General features: G+C 38.8%; 1 protein-coding gene across 1 annotated transcript; it reads right to left on the reverse strand.

Annotated features, from left to right (window-relative positions):
* Positions 1 to 1,130: 1,130 nt before the first annotated feature.
* Positions 1,131 to 16,865, reverse strand: LOC104400773 (epoxide hydrolase 4-like; the record flags this gene model as incomplete). The annotated part of the gene is made up of 7 exons (XM_010019702.1): positions 1,131 to 2,058; positions 5,879 to 6,027; positions 6,987 to 7,090; positions 9,134 to 9,262; positions 11,360 to 11,517; positions 15,241 to 15,326; positions 16,697 to 16,865. Coding segments are annotated over 7 exons (1,030 nt in total), but the record flags the coding sequence as incomplete, so codon positions are not given.
* Positions 16,866 to 17,471: the final 606 nt, after the last annotated feature.

The following is a 17,471-nucleotide window of genomic DNA, read 5'->3' on the forward strand; positions in this document are numbered from 1 at the left end:
CCTCTGCAGGCCCCGGTGTCCCCGTCCTCGTAAAGGCCCGTCGGTGCCTGCCTCGAGGGGGAGAGTAGCGCCGGTTGTTCGAAAGGCAGAGTGAGGCTTTGGGTTGCTGCCTGTTGTTGCATGTCCACCTCTCACAGCAAGCAGGAGCTCTGGTGGGCAGCTCTCGGCAGCTGGGCAGGCAGGCAGTGCGTCCCGGTGGGCAGGGTCTCCTCAGGAAAAGCCACGCTCCCCAGCACCGGGTTTCTTGTCGAGTATTTTAACTGAGACAAGGAAGAACCTTTCCAACCTGAGGTAAAAGAAGCATGTAACCATCCAAGCTGATGAATGCTGACAATATTCTGGGGAAAATTAATCTTGAAAGGCGTGTACCAGCCATGGATGGAAAAGGTGCATCGATACCATTACCACCGTGCTGCCGCCATGCTTAGGGAACGCTTCCTCAGGTGTTGGGAAGAGTACAAAAGGAAGAACTGGCCAGCCACGAGCAGATGGTCACTGATGGCACCCCTTGGTCCCTTTTCTTTTGAGGATTGGAGCAAGCAACATGTCAGCAGGGGATGCGCCAAGTATCCATGTGGGACACCATGGCTCGAGAGACGGCACACATGGCAATGTGGTACGTGTTGGGACTCCCCAGTAACTTGTCAGCTCTCTTCTTCTCTGGTGTGAACAGTTGGTTCAGGCTGAGCTGGCTCTGATGCCTTCCCCCAGGGGTCCTTGTTCATCCTTACCCCTTCCCAGAGTACTGCACTTGCTCTGCAGGCAGAGAGGGAGCCTTTGGAAACCCTGCAGGCAGGTGACTCACCTCTTCTGGGGACTCATGTTTCATGCTTCTTTCTTCTTTGTAGTTAGCATCCAGTTTTGTTCTCCCTGCCATCACATGCAAGTTAATTCTACCCTCTGTTTCACTGTGTTTCTTCTTCCTATAAACACAGGAACTTGGCAGCAGTTCTTGGAGTCAAGAACAGTGGTTGCTAACATAGGAAGGATAATGCCAACAATGAGGCATTATTTCCAAGAAACTACAACAGCCAGCATGAGGAAGGCTGCACAGTGGACAGACACTTGAGCTATTCAAACCCAGTTCTTAGCTTCGATAAGAAATCTTTCCATAGGAAGTCAAAGGGAGTAGTGTAAGTTGCATTTTATTAGACAGAGGTGGATTACATACATGTTATATCTTAATTTTCCATTCTTCTTATTCAGACATCTTGAGCGTACAGGTTTCCCATTTTTTAGTCAAGAAAGAAATACACATTGCACAAAGCAACTGCATTCAACAGTACAACAAGATACGTATCATTACCCACATGAAGACTAGAAATGTGCCCAGAAGTTTTTCAATCATTCAGTGCACTAAAATAGATATTAATAAAAAGAGCTAGTTACTGTTTAATGGTAAAATACATTAAAAAAATTCAGGCAAATCTAGAATGAAAACTCAGGAATTCCTTCAGTATGGCACCGCTCTATTGTTTCATTATAAATTTGTAAAAGGCACCACACATTAAAACTGTAAAGCAAGGGAGAAAACAAAACCAAGCAACTTTCCGTGATTTTCTTTCTGTACAAATACGTATATATCTTAAGGCAGGTGTTTTTATGTGCAAAATACAAGTATACAGGTAAAACCAATGTTGGATCACATATTCTCATACTCATTTCTTCTTTTATCAGTAACATCAGTGTCCAAATATACAGTACATTGAAAACACTTTAACAGAGCTCAAAATAGAAGGCAGGCTGGAAATACGGCCCTGATAACAATTAGTTTTTAAATCTGCAGAGTTTTTATGTAGACCCCTTAAGACATGTACAAACAATCATTCTCTTTTTCTTGTTGTCTCTTCCTTTAGAAATGTCCATATTAACTTGTTCACTATGTCAGGTTGATCCTGCTGGAGCCAGTGACTGGCTTCGGACAAAATAGTTAATCTGAAATGATTTTTAACATAAATCCGTGTAATTTCTGCCATCTCAACTTCCATAAATGCATCTCTTTCTCCCCATAGGAGCAGGGTTGGCATGATGACTTCATGGTGCTGCAGAGGCAGGCAGCTTTAAAAATAAAATGCACTTAGTTAGGTCTCATTTTAACAAAAAATCACTAATCTGAGTTTCAGCCAGCTTAGCTTCTGAAATCAATAGTGAATCTCATTGCAGGCTTTCTAGGTTCCAAGATACCTTCCACAATAGCAAGAAAACACTACTGTGGGTTGGAGTCTCTGAATTGTTTTTAAGAATGATGAATTTGTTAGAAGATACTTTTACTGTAACATGTCTGTAATCAGCAGTTGATTGCAACAGAGGTCTTATTTTTGGAACATGATTGATGATGCTTCAGCTCAGGACCCCCATGATCTCTGTAAAAGGGAGTATGGAACAAGATGGCCAGAATTTTTGTAGGTCAGTGGCTTTCCCTTGGTTGATGAATGCTATGGCAAATTTCTGAACCTGCATTATTTATTGCAAGTAGGTTTTAGTGAAATACGATGCTTTGAATCACATTTAGACTACAATGTTCAAGGCACCTACCTACCCGAGTAGCCAAACTGCCTTATCACAAAATAACTGCCAGGAAGTGGCAGGGGGGCACTTTTGATACCAGCTAGAGTGTTTCAGACCTCCTCAAAAGTAAGTATCATATAGTACAGCTAAAAGTATTTGTGGAAAAATATAATCTATATATTCTATAGACCACTGATGTCTGAAATGCTGACCAGAATTCAGTTATTTTCACTCATCTGTGAAATTAACGCTACATTCAAAGTGCATCAGAGTTCCCTTTAGAAAGAGCTGCAGTATGTTTTTGAAGGCCTTGGATTTACATACCTACATCTGTATGCAGTGAAAGAAAACTGCTCCTTAAAAATTTGCTTTTCATGGAGTCATAATCTCTTTAAAACTGCAGCATCACAACCCAGAGATTTGGCAGACTAGAAAGCGTTCAAAGATAAATACATTGTAAGACATTTGAAGAGTACTTTGAAGAACAGCCCTGAGGAAAGTACTTTGAAGAAAGTAGAATGTTAATAAAGATTATACCACTGCAATGACCTGCTTAAACTTTCAATAAAAATTAATTCTTTTTTCTTGATACAAGGATTTTAAATGGAATATTTTATAAATATTCCCTCACATTAGATGTAGACATTAGAAAATATACAAGTAGCTTGAAATGAAAGACTGCTTCAACATAAACTGTAGTAACCCACCAGTATTTATTCCAGCTCATCTATTTCAGAGATGCTGAAAATGTTTTCTAATTTATGCTTGAATTGCTTAATCTTAAACATATATTGTAACAGATGAGCTGTGACAATTCAGAACAGATTCCATCTGGTCAGATACAAATCTTTATTACATTAATGCTCAAACATGATTGTTTAAACCAGTAATGTATAAAAAAGATTTTCTGAACAAACTTTTATGACATACCTAAGTGCTAGGTTGAAACTTAGGAGTTAGTTAAGAGACTATTCTCTCTTTCCTCTATGTAAAAAGGGAAAGACAAAGAACATGGCATACATTACTTTAAAATAAGACAAAGAAATGGACACTTTAAAGACATTCTTTATGTCTACTTTTACATAATATTAAGACATAGTAATAAAAGGTCATTTTAAATAAGAATCTAATTTCTTCTTGATTAATTAGGAAAAAATCTTAAAATTGCTTTTATAGCAGTGGATTTAAAATCTCATTTTGCAAACAACCTGGCCTCACCCACTGAACCATAGCTTAATTCATAGCATCAGTTTTAAAAATTGATCATCTGATGCTCTGATTCAGTGCATTTAGATTAATCTCTTTACCTTTTAAATCCAGTATCCTGTATCTCTTCAGTATTCCTATGTGTATTTTATCACTATTGTAGGGTTTACAGGTTTTCTTTTGTGTCCAAGTGCCTTGCAAGATTTGTAGCCACACTTGGAAAAACTGTGCTGGGCTTTGTACAAGTGCTGCATGATACAAAACCTGGGATTTTTATTCCAAAATTGTTTGTATCTCAAATAGAGTGAAGGGAATGACTTCTGTGCTTTTTAAACAAGGATGTTTTGGTGATGGACGGAAGTTGGGGATTTCAGTCATTTCTTTGGAAATAACTTTCCAGAAAAATTAAGTTTTGAAGAATGAAACTCCAGGTGGATAGTAATGAGTTGGAAACTTCTGACATGTAGGTCACCAGTGCCAGCCACTGGTAGTTCCGGTGAACACCAGTCATTAGTGCTGCTTAATGGCTTATAGGGGAGGAAGTGAAAATGCCAATCCAGTTTTCATATTTAAAGTTTTACATCCCATAAGGTGCGACCATCAGAACCAGTGGCAAGTACTGAATGAGCTAAAGACTAATCTTTTCCTTCCAGTTCAAAGCCTGCTGAATTGTGGCTGACAGCACCTAAAATAATATTCTCTGAATTCAGTACAGTTATACTTTAATAAGAACAATAAGCCAGAAAATGCACAAATACACACACACACCGTGGCATTCATAGCTGTGAAGATACCTTCTGATTAAAAACTAATACTAGGCTTTTTTTGAGCCTGAAGAGGCCTGAAACAATAGTTTAAACGTACCCAACTCTTACATTCATCTCATCTGAATCCCACACCAATTCAGCTGTCAGCTACCACAGATGTTTTCACTATTACCACAGATATTACACTATTACTGGTTCACGTGCACGCTCACTGATGAGAGGTGCTGTGGCAAATGTAAGGAGCCAGGCTCAGGGCGCTCATGCCTCTCCAGCTCCTCATTAGCCCTACCCTCGGGGCTACTGCGGTGCCGTTGCAGGGCCAGGAGCTGCCTGTTGCCCTTGGACATCCCAGTTGATGTCATCAGCCACTCTGTGAATAGCTTTAAATAAGTATACTGTTACCAGCATAAGCCATCTCAGGTATTCTTCATTGGCGTCTCTGCTTGGCGTTACCTTGGTTAGAAGAGAAGACACCATCTCTCTGCTTTCTCATTCCAGTTTTGTCTCTTTGACTGTACAAGACAGCACCTAGCTCAGATTCCCATTTTCCTCACAGTATTTCCCTGCTGACTGCTCTGGCAGTGACAGCACGGAAGTTAAAGACTTTCTGGCCCTGTTAAGTTTTTGGTAGATAAAAAGGGGGGAATCAGTGTCTAAGGCCAAGCCAGCTCCTTCCAGGAAAGTTCAAACCACCAGAAGACTGCTTGAGAAAATAAAGTATTAGAGATTAAGCTTGCAGAAGTATTTTCTGTTGTGTTACTCTCTCAGTTTTAGTCTGTGCATGCTCCCTGCTATGTGTGTACTGCTGCTAGTGCGTCTCATGAGGCCAATGCAGACCCCACAGGTTAGGGTTAGTTTTACACATAGTTACAAAAAACCCTACCCCACCTTAAAAAACGCAAACCAAAACACAGAACCAGCCCAAACACAATAAAACTAAAGTTAGATATGGTTTTGTAAATTTACAAGTGAGGGTAATGGATGCCATATTACCTAGTAGTAGTATCTAATAATAAGCTTTTCCTAGATCTTATTGTTAGACAATATGAACTGTGATGCAAACAAGTAATCATATTAATCCTGTAAGTATTATTTAGAGGTGGATTTTTGTGGTTGCCATGGGTTCTGTGAATGAGGCAGGCTCTTTGCTTTATTATATATATTTTTAAACAAAGATTGTCCTTATCTGCACTCTGCTTGTTTCACCGTTTTGTGTGGATAACAGGCACAATTCACTTTGCATCACATGGCTTGACACTGAGTGCACTTGTTACCTATTGATACTTCAGGGGCAGAGGGCGTTTTTTCCTTCTACTGTAGCAGCAGAAGATGCAGTAACAGCGTTGGCCTCCAGGAGTCTCTAAAATGTTACCTTTTCCTCAGAATGTTATACTGACCTGAAAATATTTCTGTAATGGTTAATGGGTCCAGTTAATGCTCCAGGTTGTGAAAAGACATAGAGATAAGCTTCAATATCCTCTGCTGTTAATCTGCAGCCTTTCCTTGCAATTCCAGTGGCCTGGCTGGTAAATAAACTTTTCAGAACCTACAAAGGAAGCATAAAAAGCCACTACATAAGATAGGCAGAAAAAGTGATTTCTCTCCTTCAACAGGACACATAATTCGAAGATCTATTTGTACATTTTTTAGAGTATAATGAATGGTTTAAACTCTTTTTCAGAGAGCTATGTGTAAAGCATATAGTAAGCTTATTTCTGGTATAACTTAGTTCAGAATAATTAGGTACAGGCAAATACCACTATTCCCAAATTTCTCAGTGTTGCACCCTGAGCTGCCACCTGTGGCAGGCAAAGGCAAGTGCAGGCACACGCTTTTTGGGATGGACCTCAACAGCTGACATGGCAAAAGGGAGAATGATTCAGGACCTCCCCAGCTCACTGTGCTCAGTGTGCATGCAGCACTGGGAGCTCTGCACTGGGCTGTGTGCATGTCGCAGGATACATGTCTGCAGCTGTATATGTTCTATATACATATATATACATAGATATATATGTTTCTACTTAGTTTTTAAGGTTATGCAAGGTGTTGCCCTTGGTGGTTGCTCAGGCAGGATTCATCACCTGGCTGAATGTGATGCCCAGACTCCCAGGCTGCTTGCCCTGTCCAGGCTCAGAGGGGTAAGAGGAAGTCCCACTGCACACAGGGGCCTCAGTAAGTCAGCTGTAGTTACCCAGACATCAGATATGTCCCTCTGGCATGGGCACAAGTCAAACCAGTTGATTGTCTACGTGGAGTAATGCACTGTAGTGCAGGAGGTTGAAAGTACATACCTGAACTCCTCCCAGAAATGCAGAAGTGAAAGTTAATCTCAGAGGCTCTATGTACTTATATCCTACTCATACAAATATATAATGCTTAAAAAGAAAAACCAGAAAGCTCCATTTTTTGCAGTAATTCTAACTACATCAGAAGGGATCAACGTGGGTGGCAATTCTCCCATCACTCACAGTTAAATATATAAACAAGAGCACTCATTTTGCTCACCTTGAAATCATTTAGTGTAAACATGAATTCAGGAAACCATGGCATTTGGAAAAAGAAGTAGTAACCAGATTTAATCAATTGTGATGGATGTCGTAGAATGTATTCTGAAACAAAAATGCCCATGAATTAAAAATGAAAACTAATGACTCAAAATTACTGCTAATATTACTATTCTTAAACTGAAATGAATGTTTAAAAAATCTACGTTAGAGCATGCTATGTGATAAAAGATGATTATTATTTCAGCAGTAAGTATATGACGTGGCCATTAGAACATACTTCTTTTAGATGTGTTAATACAGTCAGCAAACCAGAAGCCTGCCAAATATTAGGTGAGGGAAGTGACACTGGAGAGTTTAACCGCATGAGACGTTTTCACTTAGAGATCTATTTGTGTAGTGAGCCCAAAGCATTTCTTTTTCAGCTGTGGAATAAGAGGCATAAATACAAGTCTTTTAAGTATTTCTCTTATCAAAACTGTGGTGCACAGAAATCTGTAGCTGACAATCCACTTACATTCTAAAGACAGCATCAATCCTGTTCACAAAAGTACAGAATTGTTCTAGCAGTTGTCTTCTTGGCAATTTCAAGAACCGTAGCCAAGGTTACATAGTGTAACTTCTTAAAGACATCGGAACATATATAACAAAAGAAAATGATTTGCCAAATTTGCATTAAGTCTTTTTTTTTTTCCTCATTTGTAACTTTGTGTCTCCGATGGGTTGCCAGAGCCAACACTGACATTCAGATACCTAACTTCCTAAAAGCAAGCACAGAATGCATGCAGCTACTAGGAAGTGTAGAACTTAGCCTTTACAGATGCAAATTCAAGAAGGCAAAATTGCACTTCTAACATGGGAGATCTCTCTGATATATTAATTCTGACAGTGAATAAGAATGGGTTTTAAAACAGTAAACCGAAGTGTCAGCTATCTTCTAAGCTTTCTTATCTTAAACATTGGTAAATTGCATCACCTGTTAATTTTTTCCTTGGTGGACCATCATCAACACTGCTCACTTTACTTTTCTGCACAGTTTATACACTGGATATTTTCATTTAATCCATGATAGAAAAAATTGAGCCAGGGTGACTTTATCAAGCTATAGAACAGATTTTGTACTTTAATAAATATGCAAAGAAATGCTATGAAATACTCTAATAAAATGTGTTTGTCTTCTATGCAGCCTGGCTCATGCTCTCAGTGAAAATACGGCATACTGCAAAAAGCTTCTACTTGCTCCAGTGGTGGTGAACAGACGTTTCCTTGGGTAAGTGAGACTCTGCTACCTGCCTAAGAACACTGTGAGAACAATATGTGTGAATGGTTCCAATTCCACAGTGGTGTAAGGTCTGATTTTCATTCAATGGCAATGAAAATAAATGAAAATTAAATCTGCACTGAATAGTCTTAACTATTTCTGGGGAAATGGCTTAAATAGAAACAGGCTAAGGTCAGCAACTGAAGACATTAACATTAATGAGATACTGCTTTCATTTTAATTACTCACTATGGATCTAATTCGTATGAAATGTTTTGTAATTCTGGGTAGTAGACAAGCTCAACGCCTATCACACAACACTTCTGCTAGCGCACCTAAATCCTTGTTTCAGCTCACTGCTAGTACATTCCTGAGCCTCTAGTACGAGCCTGAAGAAGCTGTCTTCTTCCAATGAATATTGTCCCAGATAATAATGATGAAAATAAATTGTCACTTTTCACCTAAATCAGGATTAAATTCTAATGTCTGATTCATATTTACAAAGGCTGTTTTATGCAGATTTACTACTGCATTGAGGCCTTTACCTAGGTGTAATGCAATATACACCCTTCTTCAGGGAATTTTATCTTGTCAGAGTAGTATAAAACAGATTCACGTGTGAGAATTGTGTTTCTCTACCTTCAAGGATTAAGGTAAGTACCAGTAAGTTTGTTTAGAAGCACTCCTACTTCCAAAACTTAAATACTTGATACCTTCCTGCTTCATAACAGTCCAGATTGTGAGAGGCACTGTGTACTGGCAAAGCGTCTAGGGAACATCTAAAGGGCAAGTAGTTGGTTCTTCTTTAGCAGCTTGAAAGCAAACACAATCATAATGAAAATGCAGATACTCTGGATTAACAGAGACTATATATATATAAAACTCACCTGTAAACACAGAAGGATGAGGGAAATTAACCACAATCAGTTTAGTCACCATTTCAGGGTAACATATAGCCACTAACCAAGCGATCATTCCTCCCCAGTCATGGCCAACCAACACACACTTGTTGTATCCTACCACATAAACACAGATTTGTGGTTTTATTTCAGTGGAATTTGCATCCATACAAATTACCACATGCATTAAAATCATTACTGGGCAAAACAGATGGTTTGTGTGTAATGGTTATTAATGTAGATGGTTATTAATGTAATTAATAACTATTTAATACTGCACTGCCTCCGCTTTAATTAATGGCTAGAAAAAATAGTGCACTATTATAGTTAAAAAATTAACAAATAATTACAACTATTTAATTGGACATCCAATTACACTTTAACTGTGCTACCTGAATGTCAGACTACAGTCACTCAGTATCCAAATGGCCACCCTGTTCTCATTGTAGCCAAGGTAGGGTCAGCCGTACAGTTCAACTTGCAGTCATTACAATACATGTACATTTGTCCTGTCTAGGGAGTTTGGAGTTTGAAACTGCAGACAGAAGGACTGAGCCATCTCCTAAGCCTCTCCTGAACAAATTTAATCCTTATGAATTTCTCTGAGTATGGGAGGTTTTCTAAGCACTGAACATCATCATTATGCAAAAAGTGGGCATTATACTTAATAACCATATATACATACATAGTGTATATATATATATACACACACATAAATATGCACATTTATGTACTTAGCAGGCCTGTAGCTTTTCTCCATATGCTATTTTGATGTCAATTTTTAACATTCTTGGCATTCACATACTTACTTCTCTATCGATAAAAATGGTAATTTTAAGAGCAATAAAAGGGGGGTGGAAAATCATGACTGATTCTTAGAAAGCCTAATCATTCCTCCTCTAACCAACGCTGGAATATATACTATATACCAGTGGCAGATACCATCACCCTCCTCCCTGAGGATTTTAATGCTGAGCACATACACTACAAATGAAATGCATAAAAGTCAAACTGTTCAGACAGTTTGCCACAGTTGTCAAAGCACCTTAGAACCCCTCTTGTATAGAAATATTTTGGAGTACTTTTGATATAATCAAGTTCTGCAGAAGAATTTAACTTGGGATTAGAACAAACAAACATAACAAACCTCAAAAATACTTCTTCAAAATATTTTAAATCCCTATGAAATTGACTGAGGATGAGAGCTCTTCTCAAGCATAACCATGGCATTACCATGGAGATTAACACAACCAGCCAAGGTTGGAAAATGTAAACATAGTGTGGGGACTGTGTTTGCCTGCCTATCTTCTGACAGTATTCAAAGATCACAAGCAAAGCAAATCCTAAGCTCAAACCTTAAAAATGGAATCACTGCTTTACTATTTCTTCATGTGAAATGCAGTAAGTTGTTTCACTATCCCTAGAGTATCCAGGGAATGAAAATGATTCAGAGAATGCCAGGCTAATCTGTTGTCTTGCTATTGGTATGGAAGGGAAATACCCTTCACTGAGTGTCACAATTTGTTGCCAGAACAGCTACACTTCAAACTGAACGAGGGGCAAATTTTGCAGACTCACATCAGTTCTAGACCATTACACTGTGTATTTGCCATAGCGAGCAATGTGTCCCTTGTTCTCCCTCCTGTTCATCTCACTGTTGTGTAAGACAGAGTGATTCAGCTCTTGAGAACTGACTACTGTGCAGGAGTAGTATTTTAGGAATTTTTTCTTAATACAGCATATGTACTGTCATCATCTTTATAAAGCCCAAAATATTTATTCTATCTTGTTTGTGCAAGAAAAGTGTCACCTGATTTAAATTCTTTGGTCTGCAAGTGCAATTAGACCCTAATTCAGAACAGTATCCACTAAGTACAGTGGTTAGGAGTAAGCAAAGACCTTTTTAGGAGGAAAGACCATAGGTTTGTACTGCTGGATTTCACAGCACATAGGGAAGACTTTTTTTTTTTTAAACTCATGATAGACATACTGTTTATACTAACATACACCATAATTAGAAAACAAACCTTTTTCATTAATAATAGTCCATAAAATATGAGTAACCTTACATTTATATCTATACTTATCTGTAATATGTATATATTAAAGAGAATGCAATTTAAAGACAAAAAAATCAATGCTATATCTTTGAGGTTTTTTCCCCAGAAAATGAAGTGATCTGTGAGCTGAACAGTTTGTCTTCTACTAACGCACCTAGAGATTCCAAAATATCCTTTATGTCTGTTATCAGGCAATCTAACTTGTAATTTTCTTTCTGAGAAGGAGCATCTGTTTCTCCATAGCCTCTCAAATCCAGGGCCACCACTCGATATTCACTTTTAAATTCCCTCAATTGATGGCGCCAAGAATACCTAACAAAGGGGAAAAAAGAAAGTTGGAGTTAAAAGGTCAAGCAGTATGATATCAAAATGCACTCAGGATTTTGCTTTCAAATAGCTGAGGGTAAATTAGCGTGGCTTTTTTTGCAGTGAGATTCTTTTTCCTTTCTGTGGTATGCTGATGGTCCTCTGTGGCTCTTGCAGTTCTGTGCTCTCTTCTTGAATTCCCCAGTAAGGAAGTGCAGCTGCCAGAAAGGGGGCATGGCCAAAGCCTGGGTGTTTTAACAGTTCCTGGAGTCTGGCATATCCTATATAATTCAGTAAGAAAAAACAATGAGGCCCATAAATACACTATATTTGTTTTCAGAAAATGTCTATTTGCTGTCCTGACCTTCTGTTTTCACAACGTTCCACCAATCACTGAATGTCTGACCTACCAAATGGGGAGGTTTCTATTGAAAGAAATCCTTTTGCCACATCTGAAATGTGGATAAACTGGATAACTGCTTTGCAAGCAGAGTTTGGATATGTTGGTGAATGCCTTCATGTTCCTAAGGTTGAATCATGGAAACTATTGATGCAAGGAAGCAGGTATATTGAAGCAAAGGAAGCAAGTATAAACCAAAGCACACAGAGGAGTAGCCTGTTTTATCTTTGGAGCTGTAGCATCATCTAAAAAATAAGGTCTGAAAAGCTTTCTCTTCTCCCTGACTTGCTCACACACACATTTTGATGGAATAGGGAAACATGCTTCAAGGCATGTTTGTTTTGTGGTTTGGTTTGGGTTTTTTTCAGGAAAGGAATGTCAGATAATTAATACACTAAATAAAACAAAGAAAGAAGTACAATGAATAACAAATGAGCTTAGTGAAGTTTATATGATTTATATTATGTATACTTTCATCTGTGTCTCTATACTACCAGAATTGTTTCAGGACAATCTCTCAGTGTGCTGGTACTACACAAAATATTTCATTGCTTGTGTCTCTATGGAAAAGTGTGGTAACATTACACACATTAAAAAACATATAAAATTAAGAACTCGGGCAAAGGCCTGGGTTATTCCTCATTCCGTAATAGTATATAGTGACTAGATGTGTGTTATGAAGCAAAACCAGCAAGAAGATGGTGGGTCTCATCCTGCAAGAACAGCCCTTCAGCTGTTACTGAAACCAGATAAATTTCAGGATAGCCAGTACCAAGACAGACACAGTCTTATCTTATACTGTAATAAAAAGATACATGAAACCCAAAATCATGCTAGCCATATTTATAGTGGCTACATCTCTCTGTGCTAGGATCTAGCTTTTACTGCTGCTCTTGTTTCAACAGTCTCAAATAACAGATACGTAACATTTGAATCATCAGCATGAGTGATGCACTGAATTCTACCTTAATTCAAAGTGTCTATATCATGCCACTGATCTTCCACTTTAGCGTTGCCTCCAGCCTTTTAGGAAACCTGAACATAAGTAATACTACAGTAACACTTATTAGTTACAGAAATTTGTATTCATATAAACAGAACAGTCAGAACGTTTTCATTTCAGTGCTGTCTAATGCAAATACAAGATGTAGCTGAGATCTCCAGGAATAAAATTTGTACAGGCATTATGCAATGGCTTGGGAGCTGAATTTGCCATGGTAACTGTTGTAGCTATCCTATATAACTCAGTAAGAAGAAACAGTGAGGCCCATAAATACACTATTTTTGTTTTCAGAAAATGTCTATTTGCTGTCCTCACCTTCTGTTTTCACAACGTTCCATCAATCACTGAATGTCTGACCTACCAAATTGGGAGGTTTTCTATTGAAAGAAATCCTTTTGCCACATCTGAAATGTGGATAAACTGGATAACTGCTTTGCAAGCAGAGTTTGGATATGTTGGTGAATGCTTTCATGTTCGTAAGGTTAAGTCGTGGAAACTATTTTGTGACTTTATGATCACATTATCTCTGAAAGGCAGCTTGTAAAAAATGTAGCAGCTCACACTCAAGTCTTACAGGCACCCAGCTGTCCCAGCATGATTCCCAATTCCAAATATTTTATTATTGCCTTTCCACAACATTGGTAGTGATTTTCAAGTTCTTATGCATCTAAAGCACTTAATGGCTCGATGTAAGATACTCTTCAGTGATCTTTCACCTTTAGCCATTCCCAGTCACACACTAAGATCGGTATTGGCTGGTTATTTTTGTCCTATTTATAGCATTTCTAAGTGTGAATCATATCTGGTTCGGGGTTTAGTTTTTTGATTTGTTTTTTTTCTGGCCAAATGATAAAAATCTGATGCTGTTTTAAGTATCTCTTACTATTTTATATTGTGCTCTCACAACAATCTCTGTATTCTTGCGTAAAAAATTCTTCACTGGTTGAATTGCAAAGCGACACCAGTATTGGTAGCCTGACTATTTCACAGACTATGGACATGTAGTCTTCTTTTTATAAACACCTCTATAAATTACACTCTTGATGGTCCCAGTCACCTGTGTAACGCTTTCTTACTCATTCCTTTTGAATGGCCAGATAATACAATATATTAACTGTCGCTTAAAGCATGACTCACTGCTCTCAACTGCAACAACGGCTTTCTGCTTTTTGTAGAATAATATACTGGATCTCAGCAGAATATGTATGTAAAATGCTACATTTTCTGTTATTACTCCTGCTGTGGGGGAAATCAGCTGCAGCCTCAGCTGTCTGACTATGTTAGAATGAGTTACACAAGGTATGCATAATGTCTGCATAGAATATGCACACCCCATCTGTCTTTCAAAGTTTACAGTTTTAATTCTTTTATATAGCAATTTATAATTAGAACAGTCTACTTCTTTGAAAATTGATCTTAAATTAAACATGAGTTTGTACCATCATCCTCAAGGCCATTAGGCATAGGAAATTGCTAAGGGAAGAGGACTGACCTCTGTTTTACCCAGGTCAATTTATCATGGCATGACCTGAATCCAGCTTGAACCATCGGAGTTCCAACAATGGCCCCTACCTCCATATCTGAGATTAGAAAGGAAGAGGATCTTTTAACTTGCTGAATTTCTGGGATTACCTCTACCCCTGCTCTCTTACTGGTTTCTTTTGGTGCAAGTTCTTTAAGCCTCACTAGTTAAACGTGGAAATGACAACCTGAGCAATTTGATTAAATCATTAGGCACATGGCTGCTTTTCATTGTTACAAGCAAATATTTAGGATTGGATTTGATTCATCATTCATCTTGTGATGTACTAATAATAGAACCTTTTTCCCTGCATAGCATCCTGAAATTAGGCTGCACAATAGCCTATGGAACTCACAGTTCTTCTCCTCCTCCCCCAGTTAAAAATTGATGTATAGTGTTTTTAATAAATGCAGCAATTCGTTTTGCACTTAAAATATAATGGATCCTTATTCTAATATCCTCTGCTATAATTCGTAAGTTGAGCCATATAGTAAAAACATCACTGAAACAGGAAATTCATTAAAAATCAGCAGTTCCTCCTTCAAGTTTGACGAAAAGTGTACATACATGGGGAAAAATGGGTTGACAATACAAAAAAAGATGGTTGGCTTGCATCAGGAATTTTTTGTGGATGCTTCAGGTAAAAATGCTTCAGTGTTTTTTCCCTACTAAAACTCCATGCCATTAGTTAGTACTCATAGATACATAAAACAGATCACACTGGGGATCCTTAAGCTGAGATGATGACTCTGGGGTGTCTTAAGCAGCCTCTTTGGTACAAGAAAAGCGCGTAGGGAGTTTTACCAGAATTCTGGAAAGCCATGAAGCAGCAACATGAGTGGTTTACCCCTTTCTCCAGCAGCCACATAGTGGAATCTTAACCCTGAATCCTAAAATGAGAAAAAAAGAAGTGTGTTTTTATTGCTGTATAGAACTGCCATACTGGGATTTTAGAAAGAACATGTTTGCAGACAATATTCTAAGAAACCATACACTGCCCAAAATACCTGTTTTTGAAGCTGAAGACACAGTATACTTTAAATGCATTTCCAATCTTTCAGTCAGTTCGTAAGATTATGCAACTGTTTACAACCATCATATTGTATTCTGGCACAATAAAGGGCTGCCTGGATTCTTAAGAACCAGAAGCAATCCAAATTAAGTAATTAGAAAGCAAGGAGGTTTTGCTTGGTTTTAGTGTTCAAGGTTTCAGATTCACTCCAGAAAAGAAAGCCTTAATGTTACAATCTTCTTTCCTCCCTGTCTGTAGTCAATGTTTCTGGTGCATCTTTTAAGAAAATGGGTCTTGTGAGAATTACCAGCAGGCAAGTTCCTTATCGTTAGCAGGGCTGCAGCTGAACTCTGAAATGCCTTTGAAATGAATGGATGTCCACAAGCTTTACACTAACTGAAGGTCAAAGCCAGTAGAATTTAAATAAGCTGAAATGATGACCTAGAGGGTTTACTGAATTGTGGCACAGAACTGGACACAGAAGTTGGGAAAGAGGTAGCTCACAAAACACAACATGGTGTTTAGAAGTCATGTGAAGGAAACTGCAGGAAGAATGGTTGTACAGCTCCAGAACAAATGTCAGAGCTTGCACTGTCCCTGCTGTTTTGAAAAGGGAAGAAAACCCCCATGTCTTTGCTGTACACCAAGAGCTTGGATCAGGCCAGGGATCACAAAAGCATATGAAAAGTTTTTCTTGCCACAGATGCTTCATATTCTCTGAGCTACCTCAGAACTGGTCGCTCACTAACCAGCTACGAAAACATTAAATTACAGCTTGATTCTTGAAAGGACTCTGAACAGGGAACATCTGGATTTTTTTTATACTTACTATACTAGGTACTTTTGGTCAGTTCTGCCCAAAATTACACTGATACTTCTCCTCTGGGAGGCTAATGAAGTTGAAGTCCCTAGAGATAGAATTCTGGCATGGAAATTCCTAGCAAATTTTAGAGCCATCACATCATCTTCACCATTCTCCACACCACTCTACCTTGAATCCTTTTATATTTAAAAAAGTACAAGTTTCTCGGTTTCCTTCCACATTTCCTCTCTTCAGTTCAGTAAGCAGTGGATAAGCTTTTCTCCATCCTACTTTTTTCAGTCTGTGTCCTCTAGGGATTCACCCTCAATGTTTTTATTTTCATCTATTTCTTGCTTTTAAGGACATTCCCTTCCCTCGTACAAATTCAGTCACCACCAGCAGCAGTTTAAATATCACATGCCCCAAACTAAGCCCATCCTCTATACCTTTTCTGTTGCTCCTTTCTCTCCCCTTTCTTCTGCCCCCCAACAGACACAGGATGTTGCCATCTTTTCTGAAACAGACTTTTTTGTTTTGTTGAAATCTGTGGGATACATGCGCTTGGAAAGTAACACATTAGCCTGCTGTTGTCCATCAGGACGAGTTTTGTATCTCCTGTACCAAGTGATAGACTGTCAAATTGACAGCGGTTTGATTTGCCCCCAAATGCTCTTTTATTATTGCCATTCCCCTTGCTTCTCCAGCAACCTATTCATTCACTGCTCGGTGCTATAGGGAAAAGGAACGTGGCATATGAGGAAAACAGCACGCACATGCCTCCTCATGATGTCAGGAAAAGCAACCAAGCGAATCATGCGAAACTGAGAGGCTCAGTAATTTATATTAATACTGGAAGAAACCCGTCTGCACAGATCCCTGAGAGCTGAGATCTCTGTGCTTATTGTATTGAAAACAACACTTGACAAAATTTGCTGCGCGTTCTCTGCTCACCTATAGCTACAAAGCAAACCGAGCTAATAATACAGCTTCTGTAGAGCATTTGGTGGAGGAGCAGCTCTCAGGTGGGGATCTGAGACAAGTATAAAAGCTGAGCGGTGGCTTTACCTGTACAACCTTATGGACAGGGCTTACCCTTACACTCTACGTTTTCCCTACGAGCCTGAGGTACGACAGGCGCTCCCGGGCGCCGCCGGGCAAACCCTAAATACCGGAGCGAGCAGAGCAGCGGAGGGTGCGGGGAGCGACGAGATATCGCCGAGG

Source organism: Nestor notabilis, unplaced genomic scaffold (genome assembly GCF_000696875.1).
Source record: "Nestor notabilis isolate BGI_N333 unplaced genomic scaffold, ASM69687v1 scaffold28408, whole genome shotgun sequence".
Taxonomy (NCBI): Eukaryota; Metazoa; Chordata; class Aves; order Psittaciformes; family Psittacidae; genus Nestor; species Nestor notabilis.